We start from the raw sequence: 21,546 nt of genomic DNA, 5'->3' as shown, positions 1-21,546 counted from the left end.
CTGAGGTGTCTTAAACAGCAATGAGAAGTTATGTAAGCCAGTTATTAAGGGGGATTATTTAAGTGCAGCTAAATTCCAAAGCAGGCTGCCCAAGGTGAGAGTGCAAGCAGAAAACTGTTCAGAAAACCTATTAATTTATTTCCAGCTGACGATTACATTCAGTTCAGCTGCACTGTGGCCGGGCTGTCAGGGATGGGGCTGAGAAAGCTATCTGTTGCTTCTAAATAATCCTGCTGCCGACACTTTTTCCCCTGGCAAAGAAATACTATTTAAGTCACCGCATATTATACATGGAAGGCTCATCACTCATTTAAGAAAACAATTGCAGATTGTTCCTTCAGGGCTTTTTTTCATGATATTAAGCTGCACACGTCTAGAGGGAATAGCTTTTTCTTTGTACAACCTGTTGCTACAACTGTAGCTTTGTCAGAAATTGCAATTATATTGTTACAGGCATTTCTTAATGAGTAAGACCGCATGAATCGTGAAACCGAAATATGAAAGAGCCACTGTACTTTTCAGCGACTCAACTAACGTGTAAAAAATCCAGCCGTTACAACTCACAAGGAAGGTAGCCCTGCATTACATAATTATACAAACCAATACAGCGGTATTTTTCAGCTGTGGATCTGAAGCATTTACAGAGGTATCCAGGGAAGCATAATTTAGCGATGGAGAAATGGGGACAGAAAAGTAAATAGTCTTACTTTAACCCCAAACTCAAATGGCAAAGCTGTGTCTAAAACCCTGCCTCCCAACACCCATTCTTGCATCCTCACTGCTACATCCCTCATGACCTTTATTTCACGACTAACTGTAAGGCTACATATATAAATTGAATGCTTTTGTCCAAAAACTTCATGGCCCTGCCAATGCAAACTAAAGGAGAAACTACATTAGGTTGCTCTCTTAAGAGGCTGTCTTGTCTGTTGGCCAGTCACTAGAGGGCATCATGTGCATGAAACACATGCTGCATCGAACCTAGCATTTTATGTCAAATGTGCATTTCATTACTGCTGTGGTGCTAAATTCATCTTCAGACTTTCGAGCTTAAAAGATGCTGTAACCCCCCTAACCGCCCAAATCCCTCTATCTAATTGTTGAACCCAGGGGATACACATTTTTCTTCCATGATTTGCCCATGCTACAAAATTCACTTCCTTTCTTCTTGCTTAGTAGGTTAATTCTGTCCCAAGCAGGTGGTGCAAGAGCAATCACTTCAGGTTGTGCCCAGTGTTAACCAGATGCAATGTCCAGGAGAAAACAAGATAAATGGAGGGTGGTAAAAGTCAGAAATCAGAGAAGTCCAATGACAGCACGTTCACTAGAAGGGCTGAGGGGTAGCCTAAAAATGTACCAATCCCCATCACTGTGGACCTATCCATGGTACTACGTATAGCAAAACGTGTGCTGAACTCACCTAACCTCTCCATCAACATTCACTTGGAGAAAGTGATGAATAAAACACAAGTTTTACCTTTTCGCCTGTTAGAGCCACCATATCCAGGGGTCCATACATAAAGCGCCCAACCAGGACCTGGGGACCATCTTCTGCTGCAATGACGTCATTTGCTCTGTGATTGGCGGTTACATTCTGAAACGAGAACAAGTGGTTTGCGACTCCCCGTTTCTTACACCTGTGGTTGAATGAGATGCGCTTCACAGTAGCAAAATGATTGTGTGGTTGGTATTAAATTAGTAAGATCAGGGATCATATGGATGCACAGGAAGCCGTTGCAAACACTCTGGAACACCGATTAGATAGACAAGTCAATAGGCAGCAACTGGTATACCATTAACCCCATTACACCATGGGGAAATGCAGCACAAAGATCATGAATAGGATTTGCAGAAGCACCTAAATCATTCAGAGGGAATCCAAGGCCCATGGAGTCACAGTCAGACCTAGACCCCCTTTGTCACAAGCTGGGATTTGCAAAAGCACAAGGTCACACAAGGAATCTCTAGCAGAGGCCAGAACTGAAACCATGTCTTTTGAATTATGTACAGCCCCTCTTCTTTCCCAGCATTTTGTTATTATTGATTGCTGTAGTAGCATCAGAGGCTCCAAGATGCTGCACATCCATGTGACGCTGTATTTAACTACTGAATATAATTAAGCATCAACTGCTTTCATGGCATGAATGACCTTTTCCCCTTTAAGTATTAATGTTTGCACCTTTACTAAGCCATTCACAGTAATCTAGAAACTAATTCACACTCAGCACCCTGGGAGGAAGATATATAATGTTAACTTCTTTGTACCTTAAATTAAGCTTAAAACGGGGACAAATGACAAGGTCACTAGATACCAAGGTTGAAATTCCACCTGTAAGCTGGCTGCGAGTTAGCAGACCATATGTGAATTGCTTAAGATTTTGCCCTTGAAAAGCAAAAAAAAAAAAAAGATACCCAGATGTCACACTTCCCTCCTGAAAACGTAAGAATAGTGAGACAGCATCTACAGGGTGAAAAGGCCCTCTTTGGTCTGAGGCCTAGGAAAAGCACAAAGGAGGACCTCTCTCCTGGATCAGAAGGCAATCATTCTGCAGCAGGAAAGGCAGAAAGATGGCAGTCATCAATGCGTTCACACTCCCAACCCACTGACAACAAATGTTGCAAGCACAAATTCCCTAGCACCACACACTGTTTGCCCCCTGAGATATTTTTGTTTTTCAGTTTTCTTGGAGTCTGTCATTAGGTATCAATCACACTTTGGTTAGAAGAGCTGGGTGCCATGTAAGTGGTTTTCAAATCAAATCTGTAACCAGCCTGGTAATGGAGTGATACATACTCTCAGCTTGACGTGTGTCCTCTTGCGTAACCATTTCTCCCGTGGATTGGACGGACTTAATGTTGCCGGGTCCGAGCTGTCATTTTCCTTGACATTCACATTTTCATACCTCATCACCTGAAATGAGATTTATGTTAGAACCTGGGGCTGTAACAAATTGCATTGTTGTGCTCGCTGCAGAAGGGGAGGGAGCGTACAGTACAGCGTCTGCTCACTCACACTGTCTGTAGATAATAGGGTATAAATCTGAGAGAGATGCGGGTCAGGTGTTCGGTAATATTAGCATGCCTAGACAGTATACTCATGTGTATTGTCAGGGAAGCAGAGGGATTTTATGCATCTAGGTAATAACACTGGCACTATTGCTTTCTATTCCCAATGAAGCAAATCTAGTCCTGTTTTTAGACTCAAAGGCTTCTGAACTGCAGAGAGCCAAAAATCAATGGTGGGTGGACTACACAGGGAATGGGGAAGGTTGCAGCTTCTTCCATATTGGGTTCATGTCACAACAGAAAAAAATATGTAAAGATGTCCCTTCCATCTACGCACAAAAGAAGGCACAACAGTCATAGCCTAGCTGAAACCGGCTTGTGACCCCATATGGAGAATGCAGGGCCCAAGGAAACTGGATTAGGATAACTGACCTTTAGAAATTAAAAGGGAATAAAAGAGCACTCTGATCCAATCTGAGGCTGGTATTTAATTTTCATGGCAGCTAAATGGCTAAGTCTTCTAGTGGGTTTAGAAAACCTCAGCAGAAGTCTATTACTTTAGCAGACTGTTTTCATATGAAACCTCCTCAGCCTGCTTATAACTCTCTATTCCTTGCAACTCAATCGGCCACAGTCTCTCAGCCTTTAGCTTGTAACCAGTCAGTCTGGTATTGAAATATGAGTGTTCGGCAACAAACCCTAAGAAATGAAAACCACTGCAAGTCCATCCATCCTAGCATGCCAATGTCTTCCCTTCAAGAATGGCTAGGCTAGTGGAGTAAAGCTTGTAGGCGCTCAGACACTACTGAGATGGGCAACTCTAGGAAACCCTCAGGGTTTCCACAGACATGTGACTACACTATTCAGAAGCATCCTGCAAAAAAGAACTCTACCAGGTAAATGAATATTTTTCTTAAAACCATGGTTCAGAAGGGAATCCCATAAAAAAAAACAAAAAAAAACTAATATTTACAGTCTTTGAGGCTTCTTTTTTTTGGCTGCACTCAGAAAGGAAAACTGCCACCCACTGTAAGAAGTCAATCCCCTTTCTCCCCTACAAATCTGGATCTTTAGTGACCATTCCTTGAAGATCACTGTAGGTCATTTCATCGTGGTACTTTGAGTCTTCAAATGCTTTCTCCGAGATGTAACCTGAAACGCATTCAGCAACTGCTAGGTACACAAGAGCTAATGCCTCATCGACTGCAGCAGGAGCCGAGTTCTGGCCGTGCCCGGTGTAGCTGAGCTTCTGCTGAGTTGGAGGAACAGCTACTTTTTACGTTCAGCTTGGCCCCATCTCCCTTTCACTTGTATTATGGCAACACCCACTGGTTACAACAGGGACTGAGGCTCCTGGTACTGCAAAGTCCCTGCCCTGAAAAGCTTGTAGCAGAAACAAGAAAGGCCGAGGAAAAGTCATCCCCGGCTGAGAGGCTGGAAGTGGAGATAAGAGCATGAAAGGCCATTTAGGCACCTGAGGTTGCAGAGCACCCAGTTGACTTGGGACCACATAGATCAAAGTTTTCATTAAAAGTGCAAGGAAGTTCCCAGTGGGATTTACAAGAGCATGAAGGGGCTTGTCCTGTGTCACACCGAGCAGCTCTGATAAAACTGGGAAGTAAACCTGCATCTTCCAGGCTCTAGCTCAGTTCCTTAGCCACGGGGCCAGCCTTTCGCTCCAACCCAGGTTAAGCCACTATGTACTCCTAATGCTATCTGTTCAAGCCTCGGCATTTATTCCAATGGATACGTTCCTTCCAGATGTCACTGTGTATCCATGAACTCAGCGGGAACTCGATAGTTAGCAGAACAATTAATTAAACCCATTAATTGTCCTCTGTGTTTTGCTTCACCACATTTGGAAAGAGGAGGCTCTGTTTAGAAGTGAAAAAGGTTGATCCATTTTGGTATGTCTCTCTCAGGATAAGGTTAAATGGAAACATTAGTGCTGTGCATGCAGACTCATCAAGGGCTCAGGCTTTTTCTCAGGCTAGGTAGCGGTATTGTCCATTCGGCACAGAGAGCTCTTGCCACCCAGAGCAGCTGGATGGAAGGAGGGAGGTTTAGCCATGGGACTTCCAGTCTTGGGAGCTGCTGAGCAGCTGGTCAGATGACGGAGATGCAGCCAGCCGAGGGTTATCAGAGCTGGTTTTGATGGTGGGGAGAGGCTAGGAAGCACCCTGTGGAATTGAGATGTAGAAAGCAGGGAAAGGCAGGAAACGAGAAAACTTTCCAAATCATTTCCTCAAGGACGGGCACTGTACAGCTTGCCTGCATTATGTTCCTTGCCACTTGTCAGGCAGCAGCGGTTTCTTCGTTCGCTTGCTGTGAAAACACCGTCCGCCCAGCTTATTCCAAACTAACCCACTTGTATCCTTTTTGGAGGATTTTTGCTGACCTTCAGGAGGCCTTATTCAAATGCCACTAAATTGTCATCACCCTTGGCAAGCCTTTTAGCTTAACCAATTTCTCCAGAGGCAAGAGAGCCCTGTATTATCCCTAAGTCACTCAGCCCAGCTGTCTGAACACCAGTTTCACGAAGCACTGAGATCCATTAATGTGTCATCAAAAGAGAAAAGAAAAATCAATTCTGAGCAGACAGTTCACACAACACCTCTAAATACTATAGGACAGTTTAACAGGAGACTGCTAAGAAGTAGTTCTTCCTTAAATGTTTTAATTTTGGTTTTCTTGCTCCCTCCACTGTGTTTACTGTTTTCCCCCCTCCAAGCATGGTACTTACAATCTGGCATTTGGGGGGGGCGGGGGAATCATGCTATTGTATCCGTCTCAATCGTCACTAAAGCCCTGACTCAAGAAAGCACTTTCTTTAGATACAAGTCCTATTGACTTCAGTGAGTATTAATAATAAGCCTAAAGCTAAACATAGGCTCAAATTCAGACTTGAATGTGGCCCTCGTTCAGAAAAGCACTCTTGGTCTCAGTGTAATCTTTTTATTGCTATTATTATTGTCCTGAATTAGAAGAAAAAGGTCAGAAAGATCAAATTCTTTAGGATACAGAATTTGGGGGGCCTCATGGAGCCATGCAGAGCACCGAGACCTGAGCCGCACGGGCCGACAGGAACAGAGGAAGACGGTTCAAGCCATTTTGGCTTCCGCCAAAACTTTTGGCAGCATCGGGGTACGGCCCTTTACTGACTCCTTGGCTGCAGGACTTTCTGATTGGAAACGGACCGTTTTCCACCAGCTATTTTTTTGCAACGAGCCCACCGTTTTTCACAGAGCGCCCCCTGAATTGTGCAACCATGAATTCGGGCAGTCCCTAATTATAGTACTCTTTGTCATATAGATATGTTTTTTCATAAAAAACACCCTGCGGATTAAATTCCTGGTTTTACCCTTTTTGCCTATTTTTAAAGCAGCCAACTGACATGAATCCATCTTTTCTTAATGGAAAAAAATGCTTTTCACCCTCTGCACTTATAAATATCAATTTTCAGCTCTTAATGTTCCTGGTAGGGTTAATATCATCCACCGGCTCTTTTTTGGATACAAATGGGGAAGCTTGGCCACAGAGAACAAAGGATTTCCTCAGGGTATGGGAAGAGATGACAAAACTGGAACCCAGATCTCCTTATCTCCTCCCTGTGCTCTAGCTCTAAGACCACCCTTCTCTTTTACCAAAGAACAAGTGCATCTTACTCAGGAGGCTGGAGAGATAACTGGGACACACCTGGGGTGAGTTAATGAGGGACGATTCTGCCTTGAGCAGGGGTCTGGACTAGATGACTTCATGAGGTCCCTCCCAGCCCTACTTTCCTATGGTCCAGTGACCTTTGCCTGGCTCAAGAACATAGCAAACGAACCAGAACGGTTTTGATGACCTGCAGGCCATGGTGGCAGAGCAGGGACTGGAAATAAGATGCTCTCCTTTCCCTGCTTTGTACTTAGATGATGCTTGTTTCTTCGTAAGAGCATAATCAGGTTCTGTATAACTTTCACCAACTTTGGTGTATACCTTAATATTTAGAGGGGTGTCATACACAGGTATTGCTGATTCACACTGACTTTTCCGAGAGACAGCGAGCGTGAGCGTGCGACGGATCAAATTACCTGTCTCAAAATGAATGCCACCACATCCGTTGATTCCCAGTAGCTGGCATGGAAGAGATGGGGCAAAGCCACTGTTGGAAATGCCGTTAGCACATCTGGACAGTACAAGGCATAATCTATTCGCTTGGCTCCCCACCATTTGGCAGTAACTGTAAAATGACAAACAGGCACCACATTTCTCATGGACACCTTGTTCAGGGCTAATAATTTACAGAGTGGTTCCCAAACTCTGGACTGAGGACCATGAGTAGTCTGCAAGGCCATGGTAAATGGTCTGCAGCTGATCTGCACTTCACCCTGCCACTCCTTACCCTTTTTTAATTCATAGGTTAACAAACATGAATGGTGGCCAGGAGAAGTTTTGAGGACTGATGACGGCTTCTTGATCCAGAAAAAGTTTGGGAACCAGAACATTTAATAACAATCAATTCGATCCATACAAGTCCAACAGACCAATATAATGATCCAGGATATGTGCTGATGACTTGATAACCATCTGTGACATATTACTGGATATACTCATAAAGCATATGACCCCATATAAGACACACACCTTGGTCTGGGAAGGTAGCATGAACTGGGGGATCTTCCCTGCCATGGCACTGGCTCAGCCAGGGCTCAGCCCTCCAATTGCACAGAGCAGGGACAAAGTCCTGCCATCAGTGCCACTCCACCTGACCCTACTGCCAGCCTAACAGCTACTGCCAATTCAGAAGTAGCTGTGAGAAGTTAAACTGGTTGCTGTAGCAGGAGGAGGGGGAATAATGCTGACAATGAGACTCCTCTACTGCTCTGTATGGCAGGAGCATTCAGCCCTGCTTGGTGTGGAAATCACTTTTCTTGCTTAAAATGCTCACACTAATTTTGGATAGGTAATTTTCAGGGAAAAAAGGTTGCATGGTATGTGAATAATCACAATATTCACTTTTGGAATGTGCTTAGAATATCTCTTCATCATGTATTACCTACTTATAAATGATCATAAGTGCTATTATGCTTTTAATACAAACCGTCACCCTAATTTCATTGCCTTACCTGAGCAAAACAAGAAAAAAAAATCATTAAATGCATGGAAGAAGTTGAGTTTGACTAATTAAAATGACCACAACTTGGGCTTTTCATAGTATCACCAGGGCGCCAGGCAAGAAAATACTTCCTCTTCAGAATAAAATTCCAACAGCCCTGACACGGGGGGAGGACTGAAGTCAGCGCAGAAATAAAGGGTGCCAAGTTTCACTCACTGTTGGTGATGTTTGCCGACGGCAAGCTCTCTGTTGACCCTGAGATTTCGCTGTTTGTGCTGACCAGGCTGGACCTTCTTGCCTTTCCTTGGGACTGACTCAGTGTGTTTGGTGACTCTGGGCTCTCTAGAGAGGACGGCAAGTTTGAAGAGCTGCTCTCAAGAAACAGAGCGCTGTGGTTCTGGATGGCCTCAGCTGGATGTTTTATTAAAAAAAAAAAAAATCAATCACAATAAGAGAAGATCAGCATTATTTTCAAAAGGGTTTCAAAGCCAATGGGTTTTTGCCTGAATAAGGACTGATTTCTGGTGTAATTTGCTCCTTGGGAGATGGCCCGCACAAGGCAAGAAACCTACCTGCAGGAGGGTATTCCACTGAAATTCAACAGCAATTGGGGTCCTTATGCCAAGATTTTCCAAAGTGAAGTAGGAGCTGGGCAGGCAAAACTCCTGGCCCACATTAAGGGGCCCAGTTGTTAGAAGGTGGATGTTCAGGCTCCCTTAAAATCATTATTTAGGTTTTAAAATCTTGACTTAACTCCTCAAGTCCCTGTTGAAAATCTCTATCTAATTTCTTAAGGCTTACATGAGACTTGAGTGCTGAAGAGACTTCTGCAATATATTGACCATCACGCTCAGTAGAATAAAGCGCATAAATACTTAGCTTAAGTGCTGCACACATCATTTAGATAAAATGCTATGCCATTCTCTGTAGCCTATGACAGATAACATACTCATGCTCAGTTCTGGGGCGGTTTAACCCTTACTACCATAGGATGTTCATCTCCAATTTGAGTTTTAAAGTTTATTAAATCACAACACTCCTCCAACAGAATAAAAAAAACCAGCCCTAGTTATTAAATTAATGGTCATTCAGTGGTTGTGAAAGATTGATGCCAGCATCCTTCTTCAGACTGCATTTTCTGACAAATCTCAGACACTTAGTGATTTATTGCATTAACACCCATGATGCTCCCCCAAACACTTCTGGCTCTTCTATGAAAAATTAATCACTGCAACTAAAAGGAAACCATATGGAAGTAAGCAGGCTTAAGGAATATTCTCTGCATGTAAGACCATGAACCACCAGGTTTTTTGCTAACCTATTCTGACTGGCTAGTGGATACAGTTACATTTGCAACCTACCTTCTACTAGTAAAAGGCCTTTACACAGCAGCAGAATTGCTACCTTAAGAAAAGCCATATTTCTTTCAATACAAGACATTCTGTTTTAGTTGCTGTGCTTGATAGTAGCACAGCACGCAATTCCAGATGTGGAGATTTAAAAAAAAAAAAAAAAAGCTGGTAGTAGACATCCACCTCCTTGATTTGTACCCCTTGGTGCTAAGTCTTTTGCAGACTTCAATAGAGAGAAGCAGTAGCAGGACTGCTCCAAAAAAATGACTCTTGGCTTTCCAGGCCTATAGAAATCAGTGGAAGTTCTGCCACTGACTTTAGTTAAGCCACCATTTCACCCAGTTTTCCCAGACTTAACAAATCTGCTCACAGAAAATATATCTGAAACCTAAACTTTCTACTTGTTATCAGAACTGATTAAGATGGACAGAGTTAAATAGGAAGGAATCACAGCCTGCCAGAAGCCGTTTCAGAGACTTGGGGTTATTTTGATTTAAGCTTGAACATCTCAACCATAGATGGCACAAGAATCTGATGCAATTGACCCAGGGAAAGCAATTAAATTCTAGCACAAAATAATAGGAGATGAGCTTTGAAGAGAATATGTTCAATTGTGGTTTCCATGGGAACATAGTGTTTTGAATTTGCTTTAATGAAATTGCCATGAATCCTTCTTACAAAGAAATTTTGCTAAAGCATAAAAGGCAGCACTATCTGTGTGTGGTTATGGGAAGACTACGGCATGGGAAAAGATGAAAGATAATTCTGTGGTTATTACTGCCCGGTTAAGTCATCCTGTTGAATCACATATAAAGGCACCTTCTAATGGAATGCCTCCAACACAACAGAAGGACCTCACGGGAAACTCAAATTAGTTCATCAAACCTTGTTCCCCTGGCAGGTAAATATAACCACCTTACTGAAGTGGAAGCAGAGGCACAGAATAAGTGAAAGGCCTGTGTTACAACACCGTGTGCCTCTGAGCCCCTCTAGACAGTCAGGTAAAGGCATGAAAGGATCTGATGCGTGAGCCACACAATCACACCTCCTACCATGCCACATGTGCATGGCAGGCAGCATGATCGTGGGCTCCTGCATCAGATCCGGTCATACCTTATGGCCAGTGGAGGGGGAGCCCAGGTTTGTGATCCTGGGCTCCCCGTACACCACCATACCAATAGCAAGCTCCTTTGGCTGTGAGTCCTGCAGCTGATGAGACTCCCAGCCGTGGCAGCACCCCACTGGCAGGACTCCCAGCCGCGGCAGCCCATGGAGGGCTGCCGCAGCTCACAGCCTCATCAGCTGCGGGACTCACAGCTGGGGCAGCATGTGGGGTGCTGCTGCAGCTGGGGGTCCTGTCAGCTGCCAGGACTCCCAGCCGTGGGAGCAAATGGTGCACCCCGGTGGCTGGGAGCCCCATCAGCTGACGAGACTCCCAGCTGTGGGGGCATTGCTATGCTACACGCTCCAATTAACCTGGATAGAAAGCAAATATAAAGGTATTACACATTTTCCAGCTCTAACTTTATAGCTGGTTGGACCTTTTTAAGGTACGATGGTTAATTTGCATGGGTAGCCAATCTAAATTAATTGTGCAATTAACTAGGTAATTCCATAATATACGCAATGAATACAGGGGGGCTCTGACTCGCTTGTTCTGTGACACTGGCTCTTCAACACGCTGAACACTTAAAAAATACTGTGACTTAGTGCTTCTGAAAATAAAGGCATAAACCATTTGGCCTGGCATCACTCACAGCACCCAGAGTTGACCCTACAGTAAAAAAGTAAGCAGCACAGGAACTGCCAGGCTGTCTCAGCTCAACAGTCCATCTCATCCAGCATCGAGCCCCCAACACCTGTCAGTGCCGCATGCTCCAGAAGCCAGTTTAAAAACAAAACAAAACAAAAAACCGGTGGCAGGCAGTTTTGCCTCCAGGAAAAGATTCCTCGAATTAGAGGTTGGTGGAAATTGCCAAGTCACCCAAACCAAAACCATGTGTTTTTTAAATGAACCTCCTGATTTCAATTTAAGAAACCAAAACAACATTGTCTAAACGTCTCATCCTTTGAATGAAGAATTCTGCCTGTTGAGTTGAAACAGCTTCAGCGTGAACTAAAATTTCGATACAAAAGTCTTAAACCATTTTTTAAATGGTTGAAGTCAAAATGATATATTTCAAATCACTGAAACAAAAATTTGGCCAGATCTGTATATTTTTTTTTTAAGCTCAGAGGACAGTTTCTCAAAAAACTGAACTTCACTTATCATCCCATTTTTAGGTAAGAAATATTTCAAAGTCTCAAACTTTGTAGTCGAGTATTCATTGGCTGGCTGATCACCAAACATTCAAGCATCTGAAACCAGTTTATTTTGTAATATTGCTATCTCGACTCTTGTGAACTGGGTAGCTGTTTTCCCACTGAAAGCATCTGAACGCCAACACCAAAGGCATATTTTTCAGTTCTCTCCTATTTCTTAGAGGAACTTTATACTAAAATACAAGGAGAGACAAATTTGTAGGGCTTGCCTCATCAATTTGTGAAACAAAGATTGCAGGGAAGCAAAGAGGAGATATTTAACTATATATACAGCATCCACTTTTCAAAACCCACTATTGGATCAAGCCGCTCCTCAGACACATCACTGGAGGATTTATGAAATGTTCTGTAATGTTTTATCACATCAGCTAAAAGCACGACAATCTTTCGATGCCTGGGTTAAAGAAGAGAGACAGGTAGTCAAAATGCTAATGATGTCAGGGTGGAGTGTGCCGAGCCATTGATATGCTAATGTAGGATAAAAAATAGAAAGAAGACTGGTATGCCAAACGCTGGCTCCTGGAGGTCCAGAAGCAGCTCACCAAGAATGGACAAGGCAAGGAAGGTGTCCACGTTTTGGGGAAAACAAAAGCTAGACATGTCTGGAGTTTTCAGGAGAGATCTGATCAGTTCCTGAAATTCAGAAGACCATATGTAATGAGAAAATGGAGCAAGAGAGAGGGGATCTTTGCTAACATAAGCTTATCTGCTAGAGCCAGACAGCTTAAGACATACCTCTAGTTTGAACTGCAAGCTTCTTATAAGTGAAAGCACTATGCTGGGGAAGAGCTTGGGGGTCGTTTTAATTGAGCAGTAAAAGAAAATAGTGAGATGAGAATCCGTGTATGTTCTATGAAGGCTGAACAGTCAACGGGGTTTTCTAGAGAGCCCGCTGCACAAAAGCTGTATGTATTACAACAGAGAGAAGTCAGGTAACTTAATGCCCTGATAACAGTATTTTTTCTTCTTTAAAATCAAAATGCTAGCGCCCATCACAGGGCAGGCATCCCTTCACCTCTGAGCCGACTGCAGAATAAAAAAGCAAAGCAAGGCGGGGGGAGAGAAGGAACACACTTTTATTATTTGTCACAAGACATGTTTCGTGATAAATCTGATGCTTGTCACCAAGCTGAATCTCAAATACAGCAGCTACAAAAGCAGCACTGATTATAAAATGCCAAGTTGGCAGCAGCTGATGGTGCCTGTCTGTAATAAAAGGTCAAATTACAGTGGTTATTTCTCTTGATCTGGAAAAGAAAAACAACACACACTTTCCTGATATGCGGTAGAAGAGTAATTGCTGGAAAACACTGGCTTCTGAGTGTGCCTGTACATTGTTGCCCTAGCTCTTTCCATTCAAGTCAGCAGTAGTATTTTCTCACTGACTTCAACAGAAGGAAAGGTAGTCTGTGGTGACCACCGCTATTCAGGCAATATACCATTTTCTTCTGTGGAATTCACACTACAAAATGACATTTGATAAAGATCAATCCAAACCAAAATTTTGATCAAAACTTTGCAGCATGGTTCATATTTAATGTTAAATGTTAATAACAGTTTTAAAAAATCATGTCTGTCTATCTCAGGGGCGGGCAATCATTTCAGGCAGAGGGCCACTTACTGAGTTTTGGCAAGACATCAAAGGGCCGCATGACAGGCAGCCCAGGGGAGATAAATATTCATTTTCTACCATTTTTAGGGGGCTCACGGGCTGGGTAGAATGGCCTGGCACGCCACATCCGGCCCGCAGGCTGCATTTTGCCCACTCCTGGTCTATTTGAACATTTGCTACTATTACCACTTGCTATAAGTAGCACTAATAATTTCTTTCAGCATCTTCCTGTGGCTGAAAGGTGAAAGAAACATTCCCTTTCCTAGTATTTTGTACACGATGAAGCACTTTGTCTGTAGTCTCCTTCACTCACTCATGTTTGCTTGGGTCTCCCTCATAGCAACAAAAGAGGAGAAAAAAAAATAGGACCAGATTTTATTAGAGTCTCTGAAAAACAGGTGAGGCGGAAGTTGGGTTTGTCCTCTCTTCCTCCTCCTCACTGCTTTTTTCAGAGTTAATCTTAAGGATTAGCTAATGATGCATTATAAAAGTTGATGCATTAATGGATTTTCAAAGGCTTGCACTTCCAGCGGCTTGTACCTAAGTCCGCTTAGCCGCCTTTTGGGTGGAAGAGAACCTGGTCCTTTGTCCATATAGGCAAGAGGTCGTTTTAGAGGGGCTGGAAGGGCCTGTTAGGTTATAGACACACACCCTGTAATTGGGAGGCAGGTAACAGAGAAGCTCCATTTGTAGACATTACATTAGCCCCTTACACCAGGACTACCGCCTCCCCACCATTCTCCTACACACGCAGAGAGCTCTCTCAGCATCTTGTCTCACTGAAACTGCACTCAATAAATCAGCAGCCTAACAAGGTAATCACGTACGTAGGAGGAACTGTATTGACAGAAGACGTGGTTGCAGTCAAATAATCAAGAGGAAGATGAACAGTTCTGTAAAGGCAAACTAAGCCTCCATGACTGGCAAATTCAATGGCCGTCTTTGCCATTTAATGCAAAGAGACCCCCTTACTTTAAAGAAACCGAGTACGTTCCTAGCGTGCTGTTCATGAGACAATGACTTGCTACAGGAATCATGAAGGGGCATTAAGAGGGGATCGATCTGGGCAGAGATTCGACATGCACATTATTGATGCTATAAACCACCATCGCAAAATGGACTGTATGACCCTCTGAGTGGACTTAGGGATGAAAACCTCACGTCAACCGAAGGGAACATGAAGAAACCAAAACCTTTCTCCATGCCTTTCCCCTTGCTGCTATCCAACGCCAACTGGGCAAAGCAAATCTGACAAACAGAACTGAAAGCTACACACTAAGCCCTTCAAACACAGCAGCGAGATCGTAAACTTTTGACAGTCATTTGGTTAGAAATGAAAGACAACTGCAAGGACTGTGTTCAGCATGTTCGCCAGCTTGTATTGCCTACATGGTTCCTGTCAATCGCATCATCGTGAAGTTTCTCGCCGATAGCAGCCATCGGAATTTGGCTTTGAGACTCATCACCTCTTGTCCGTAAAGGCACCTTTAAGAGTGCCGTTTACGCACTTAAAAATGCCCATTGCAACTACTTTACACTGCTTCTGAAATAATGGATGGAGAAGTTCTGGAGACAAGTCTTTTCAAGTAGGATAAGACGGTTTGGATCAGAACATAACCAACTTGATATCCACATAATGAGGTTTCATCACATCTTATCATCATCACAGGAGCATACCACGAAGCTTTATGCGTTTCAGACTTGTACTGTATGCATACAAGCTAGTCTGTCCCTTACAGGAAAATACCATGTAAGTCAACAGAATGACTCTTTATGAATACAGAATGCCGCTTTCCAAAACGGATCCCAAAGCTGTTAATTGCTTCATTTTTAAACAGGAGAATTTTATTCTCCCTTGAAACGCCACCTACTCAGGGGTTAAAAGCATATGCTGGAGGCATTTTCTGTAACCTCCCACAATACCTGGGTTGGCAAGCTTTCACAATAATGAGAGTTCAGGATTTCTGGTTCACAAATCACTGCCTTTATGAGGGTATTTTGGGAGAGGGGTTCACTCTGCCCTCAATTATCCACCCTAACTGAATCTGCTCAAACTTGAGACCAGAAGCTGGCAAAGCTGAATCAGTGTAACGGACTCACGTTTGAGACCAGACCTCCTGAAATATTCACTGGAACAGAACTTTAATGAAGGCTTGACTTGTACTTTCTGTAAGAGGCAATGACAGCCTCTCATCTAGATGTCTAAGAACATGTTTTGCATGAACAAGCATTTAGTGAAATGGTGACATGCTAGTATTTGTGTACATCATGAAAACATGTCGAAGTTGGAACAGGCAGACATAGATGGGGTTGGAACTAAAGATCTGGTCCTTTATATTACCCAGCTCAATAAAACTTTGGCGTTAAACTTCTGTGTATGCTAGAAGAATGTATGCCAGTTTCCAATGAAGAGCAAATGGGTGTTGATAGAGAAAGAGATAAATAATGAATAAAGAGATGCCTTTGAAAAGGGAATGGGATGGGAGTAGACAGTACCTCAAACTCCCTTCAGTGTCCTGTACTAAGCAATGAACTAAAACCAACTGTGCACAGTGGGAAAAGAGTTATCAGCGACCCTAAGGCCCCCTCTACACATCATGCAATTACCAGGTTCATTGTGCTATTGGTTTAGACCAGCTACACATCCAAATTAACAATCACGCCATCAATCAGTCCAACCAGCTATAAAGCTATTACTGGAAAACATATAAATGTTATAGCTAGGTGCTATCCAACTTTAATCTGCACCTGTAGCAGCAGGGTCTGCTCCTGCAGCTGACTGGGCTCCCTGGTGCACCAGAGGCAGCTAGGGCTGGGATAGGAGCTCAACTTCTCAGAGTCAACTGCCGTGGCTGGTACTTTTACTCGTCCTTCACATGTCAGCGCTGCCAGCACACAGTCATTGCCCGATCGTGACTCGTAGTGCTGTTCAGCCCCGGTTTACAAGGGGACTCCACCATGGACCTGGCAGAGCGTGGAGCCTGCATCAGAGCTCTGGATTCCAAGCGGCCTCCTGCGATGGCCCAACGCAAGGGCAAGCCACAAAATGCGAAGTCCTCTGCACCCACCCAGAGGTACTGCTTCTCTCCCTGCTTTGAAAGTGTGGTGACAGCCCTTAATTCTTGAGGCCACTCCACTGAAGCAGCTGGGTCACTTTTCACTGATTTCAGCAAGCGTCGACTCAGGCCCCACACCTCAAACGGCTGCAGTTTACACGCACACTCCAGAGAAGCATGGAGACGCTTGTGATTTCTCATCACTCTGGAGCATCCACATTCCCCAACTTAGGGACTGTCAAGATACCAAGTGACTAAATGCTTTGAAATAATAGCAAGCTATTCATCACTGAGGAGTGGATGATTTATATCTGCTGAGGATCTTCCCCTGGGAAAAAATCAACCTACATTTGCTAAAGGGAAAGTATTTGTAGATCTTCCTTTTGCTCAAAACTCTGGCCAGCTCTACAACTGACTTCTAGTAACTTATTTCCAAATGGTCCCACTCTGTGTATTTAGGGGAATGAATTAAAAACCACAACTAGAACTTACCAGACGGAGCTCAATTATTAGCCTTTTGCAAAGAGGTAAAACTATATGATTTCCTTCTCACTGAATCAAGAGCTTTACAGGCCTTTACTGCAGTTTGCCCTTTGTTGGTAGAAAGAAAACTGCCATTTCAAATGCATAAAACTTCTAGGGATCTAATACTGAGGTTCTCCATAGATTTAGTCAAGGTTGAATGTATTTAGCTAATAATACCTACCTAACTTCATTGGCAGGAGAGCCGGGATTTAACTGATGTAAAGAGACATTATAGCTATTAAAGCCTGACTGACACTAAATTTGATCTACCATGTAGCCATTTCTGTTCTCTTACTATTCAAGTATTTTGTGTGCCAAATAACCAGTAATGGATAGATGTCCATGTCCTGTATTAGCCCTGTTCTTTTGGATTGATAAGTAAAGTCTAGCCTGATCATTCAGTTAATCTGAAGTGTTCTGCACGCGGATGTTTGGGTTGCAAGATTCACTGAAGGCTCATGGGCTTCAAATCTTACAGCTTATTTGAACCTTGAGACACCGCATATTTTTAAGCAAGGAGACTGAAGCTGGATCTATAGCCATGTCACCGAATGCAAAGAAATAAGTTCCCTCTGGTTTGTGTTCTCCTGAATTCAACAGATGCAAAACACTGCCATTTTACTACATTAACTTCTAACCTCTAGCCAGGAGGCCCCAGAAGCTTGAGAAATATCCTAGTGGGACTCAAATTCATGCTTGAAGCTGAGAGAAGGGGGGGAGGGAAGGGGAGACAGACAGAGAACTGCAGAAGGGATTGATTGAGTTTTTGCACCACGTTATCAGGATGCTCATGAACTCTATGATCCCTTCCAACCCCTTTGGCATTGAATTCTTGAGAAAGGAACACAATTACACCAACTGCCTGCTTTTACTTTGTTCTGGGTTCAGAACAGGGGGCATATCCAATCCACCAAAGATAGCTCGTGGCAAACTTGCAAAATCCTGCATTTTTATCTGTGCCAATCTTTCTAGAGGCGAGTGGGGTGACCTGCCTGCGACTGACCTAGGAAAATGTCATCTGTAAAACCTAGATGCATCTAGGCATCATGGACTTAACTAGGTTGCTGTTGTACCTAGACAATTCCTTTCAGAAAATATATTGCAGTATCCAGGCAAAGTGTCTTATAAACATGATTTAGCAAGAACCACGTCAATAAGGCCTTACGTGTTCTTTCCTGCTCCGATAAACTAGCTACAGGGTACTGGGGCTAATTTTGATTCTCTGCTTGAATCTGCCTGCTACGAAGTCACCAAGGGTTGCACAGGAATCAAGTCGGGGTAAAAATGGAATCCAAACAACCTTTTTCTGCTGAATTAAAATGTGCTGGGCAGAAACGTAAAATCATTGCTGAAGGCAATCAGGACTCATAGCAGAGATGCTATCTTTTGTTAGACCAACAACATTTTTGCAAAAAAAAAAATGTTCTTTAATTGCAAGCTTTTGGGCACAAACGCCCTTCATCAGGCATTGGAGAAAAGAATTTTTTTTGCAAAAATCTTGTTGGTCTAATAAAAGACAGCATCTCTACTACGAGTCCTGATGGCCCTTTCCTCTAGACCAATATAGCTACAACCTGGATACCTGAAATCATTGCTTACACTTTCTCATCCCTGCCATTAAACAAGCAACCTGAAGTCATTTGGAGGCTGAGTCAAATCCCACTGAATTCAAGAGAGATTGTCTTGGACTGGTTTTTTAAGGGAAAGAGATTCATATACCAACCAACCCCATTAGAGATCAGAAGCTGGAGAAGAGGTGCCTCAGCTCCAGTAACAATCCACAGAGAGGGGTTGGTCAGTGGCAGAAAGCAGAAAGGCATTTAAGAAGCCAGCTGTGCCAGTCAAAGCATCCCTCTTGGTTTCTAGCTGTTGAGTAACCCCACGTCTTTTCCTGCTCCACGTCCTCTGACTCCTCCTCAGTGTGTTGGCAGCATCTGTCTTTAAAATGCTGCTGAGCAGAGCTGCCGAATGAGAAAATGCAGAACACCAGGGAGAGGGGGTAATGAAAACCAAGCCACAGGATATATAAAATGCTTATGGTACCTAAATGGTGCGATCTTCCATCCCCCAGAGGGTATCTCTGGTACCGCGGGACGTTAAATGGAGACACGAGGCGGAAGTTTTTCTCCAGCAGTGACTCTAGTCTGCAGGCAGAGGGGTCGGCAGAATGAAAAAAACTGTACACTTGGCTGCAAGCTGGGCGGACTTGACATACTGAAATGAAAGAGAGAAAGAAATAATTCAGTATCGCTTCCTTAGCGACTGCTCACGTCTCTTGAGATATCCAAGCTGGAGGTAGGGTTAAATATATGGTCCTTGTACAGTCTTCTGAAAATAAGAGCCCAACCTGCCCACATAGTCAAAAAAGAGGCAAGATTCTTCGGATTACATTATTTTCTATTTCTTCATAAAAAGAGCTATCTGCACGGCAAGGTAGCTTTACAGAGGGATCACAGCCTGAGAATGAGGCAGTCATGCTAAGGCTAAGACCATCCTTTGAAACAAATGGAAGCCAGGAAGTCAATGAAGTTTTAAAGCTGGCTAAATACATTATTGAACATCACAGCTGCAAAAAACAAGGCATTGTGTCTTTTGAATATTTCAAGGCAAAATGGGTTGATGGGGCCATTAAGTTGGGAGGACTGAAATACAAATGAAAGCAAGAGAAGGTAGGTGAGAAAAAAGCACTCCAAAATCAGAAGTCAATTTATGGAAGCTAATGCATAAAAATGAGATTGCGCATATTACAACCCGAGACCCAAGTGTGTATGAAGCCTGCTAGAGAGACACAGCTACTGAGCTGTTTAGTCTGCAGCCCATTTACAAATGTAAATGGATTTTGGGGGGTTGGTGGGAGTGGGGGGATAAGAAATCACCTGCTTGCTCAGCTAATGAAGCTCTCTTTCAATCCAGTCTCCAGCTTCAAGATAGAGACATCTCTTGTATTCAAAAGGGTTATCATACAGGCCTTTTGGGGTCCATGAACCAGTTGGTGCAGTTATTTCCCATCTAACCAAACCACATTTGGATCCCTGAACCACTCCAGGGTTCGCAGGTCAATCCATGATGGTCTAATTACACTAATAGACTTGGTGTATTATAGCAGCACATGCACGTTACAACAGTCAACAACATTCATTAACTGCAAGAGTAAAAAATTGATTAGAGTACTTATAACAGATGTTTGGGAATATTATGCCTGCTCCCAGTGAACTCAGTACAAGTAGGATCAGTCCCTTAATGTTTTCCAACCTGCTGCATGATATAATCATCTCAAAAAATTTCTTCCGTTAGAGTCTGCTATTGGTGCCTTTCACCGATCATACGGAACTGATGCTGTTCCTTAAAATAGACGTGCTTGTACAACATCCTACTTCAGTGTTGTTTAGAAGTACCGGTGATGCAAACCCACATGGAGAAAAATTAATTTAATGGTACTCTCTATTGCCATCTCTAAGGGACGTAACCTCACAAGCCCCCTCGCTAAGGCAGCACTGCTGTTCTTATTGTACAGCTGAGAACCAAAGCACAGAGAAACAAAATCAGGTGACCAAGGAGACCTTAGGCCTGCTAAGTCCCATATTAGCATCCTATCCAGTGGTACTGAATCTTCTGCATATTAAAACCCCATCTTATAACAGAAAGCAGAAAGCATGATTTGGCATTCTTCCTCCCAGAGTCTCAGATACATTTTTCCATCTAGTCCCAAACAAATAAGGGAGGAGAACTAGGATGCCATATTTTGGGAACAGACTTTTCTCTGCTTGTGGCTGGAGATGGGAAGGCCATCTGCCCAAAACACTTGAGAACCGGCATGGCAGAGGATGGTTAAGCTCAAAAACTATGTGCCGCAAGGCTGTCTAATGGAGTTCGTCTTTGCAGCTCTTTCCACGAGATAGCATCCTCCAATTACAGGAGCAGCAAGCCACTTCAGTTCACTGTCTTCTTAAAAGGTGACAGTCCATGTGTTTAGCCAGAAGCTGGACAGAATGGGATGTACTTTGGGTTAGCTGCTGCGTATTTGCCTCAGCTGCAATCTTAACTGCATGTGGTCTTTGTAGGAGGAATGAAAGAACTAACCCACTGCTGCTAGAAGGGAACTGCGAAGCCAAATCATGCAGACTGCAATTATGACAGGCATATAGGGCCAAATTTTTGTGCCAAAAGTGTCAGATAGTACCAAATTCTGGCGCTCAAAGAATCCCCAACTGCATTTAGGACAATGGTACAGAAACAGACAGACAATCGCACTTATTTAGGGCACTCTCTGGTGTATACAGGCAGGATGCTCTGCCAGGAACAGCACAGCTGACTGTTCAGACATTTCCAATGATCTCATCATCGGTTCTCATGGTAATAAGAAAAAACTTTTCTGTTGCATTGCCAAGTGTCTGCTAAAGATACCCATTCCTCAAGGTACAGGGAGGTATTCATCTGTCAGCACGCAAGTTGCTAGACACATGCTTGAGAATCGTCCCAAACTGTGGCACAAGTGCTAAGAACATTTCTGAAATCTGATCTAGTTCCCAAGTTGGGCAACACTGAGTTTTACTTGGAAAGACCAAAAAAAAA

General features: G+C 43.4%; 1 protein-coding gene across 2 annotated transcripts in view; it reads right to left on the bottom strand.

The window, feature by feature from the left end:
• PITPNM3 (PITPNM family member 3) overlaps positions 1-21,546 on the bottom strand; it is a 228,260-nt gene that overhangs the window by 19,555 nt on the left and 187,159 nt on the right. For both annotated transcript variants that reach the window (XM_019545546.1, XM_019545547.1), the window contains 5 exons: positions 19,018-19,188; positions 8,324-8,518; positions 7,083-7,231; positions 2,795-2,911; positions 1,478-1,594 (listed from right to left, as the gene is read on the bottom strand). In XM_019545546.1, the coding sequence (XP_019401091.1) occupies positions 1,478-1,594; positions 2,795-2,911; positions 7,083-7,231; positions 8,324-8,518; positions 19,018-19,188 (749 nt within the window). The remainder of the gene's footprint in view (positions 1-1,477; positions 1,595-2,794; positions 2,912-7,082; positions 7,232-8,323; positions 8,519-19,017; positions 19,189-21,546) is intronic.

The sequence above is a fragment of the Crocodylus porosus genome, unplaced genomic scaffold (genome assembly GCF_001723895.1).
Source record: "Crocodylus porosus isolate Cpor-Errol unplaced genomic scaffold, CroPor_comp1, whole genome shotgun sequence".
Lineage (NCBI taxonomy): Eukaryota > Metazoa > Chordata > Crocodylia > Crocodylidae > Crocodylus > Crocodylus porosus.
Note: the sequence above shows the minus strand (reverse complement) of the source record. Positions and strands in the feature narration are given on the sequence as shown.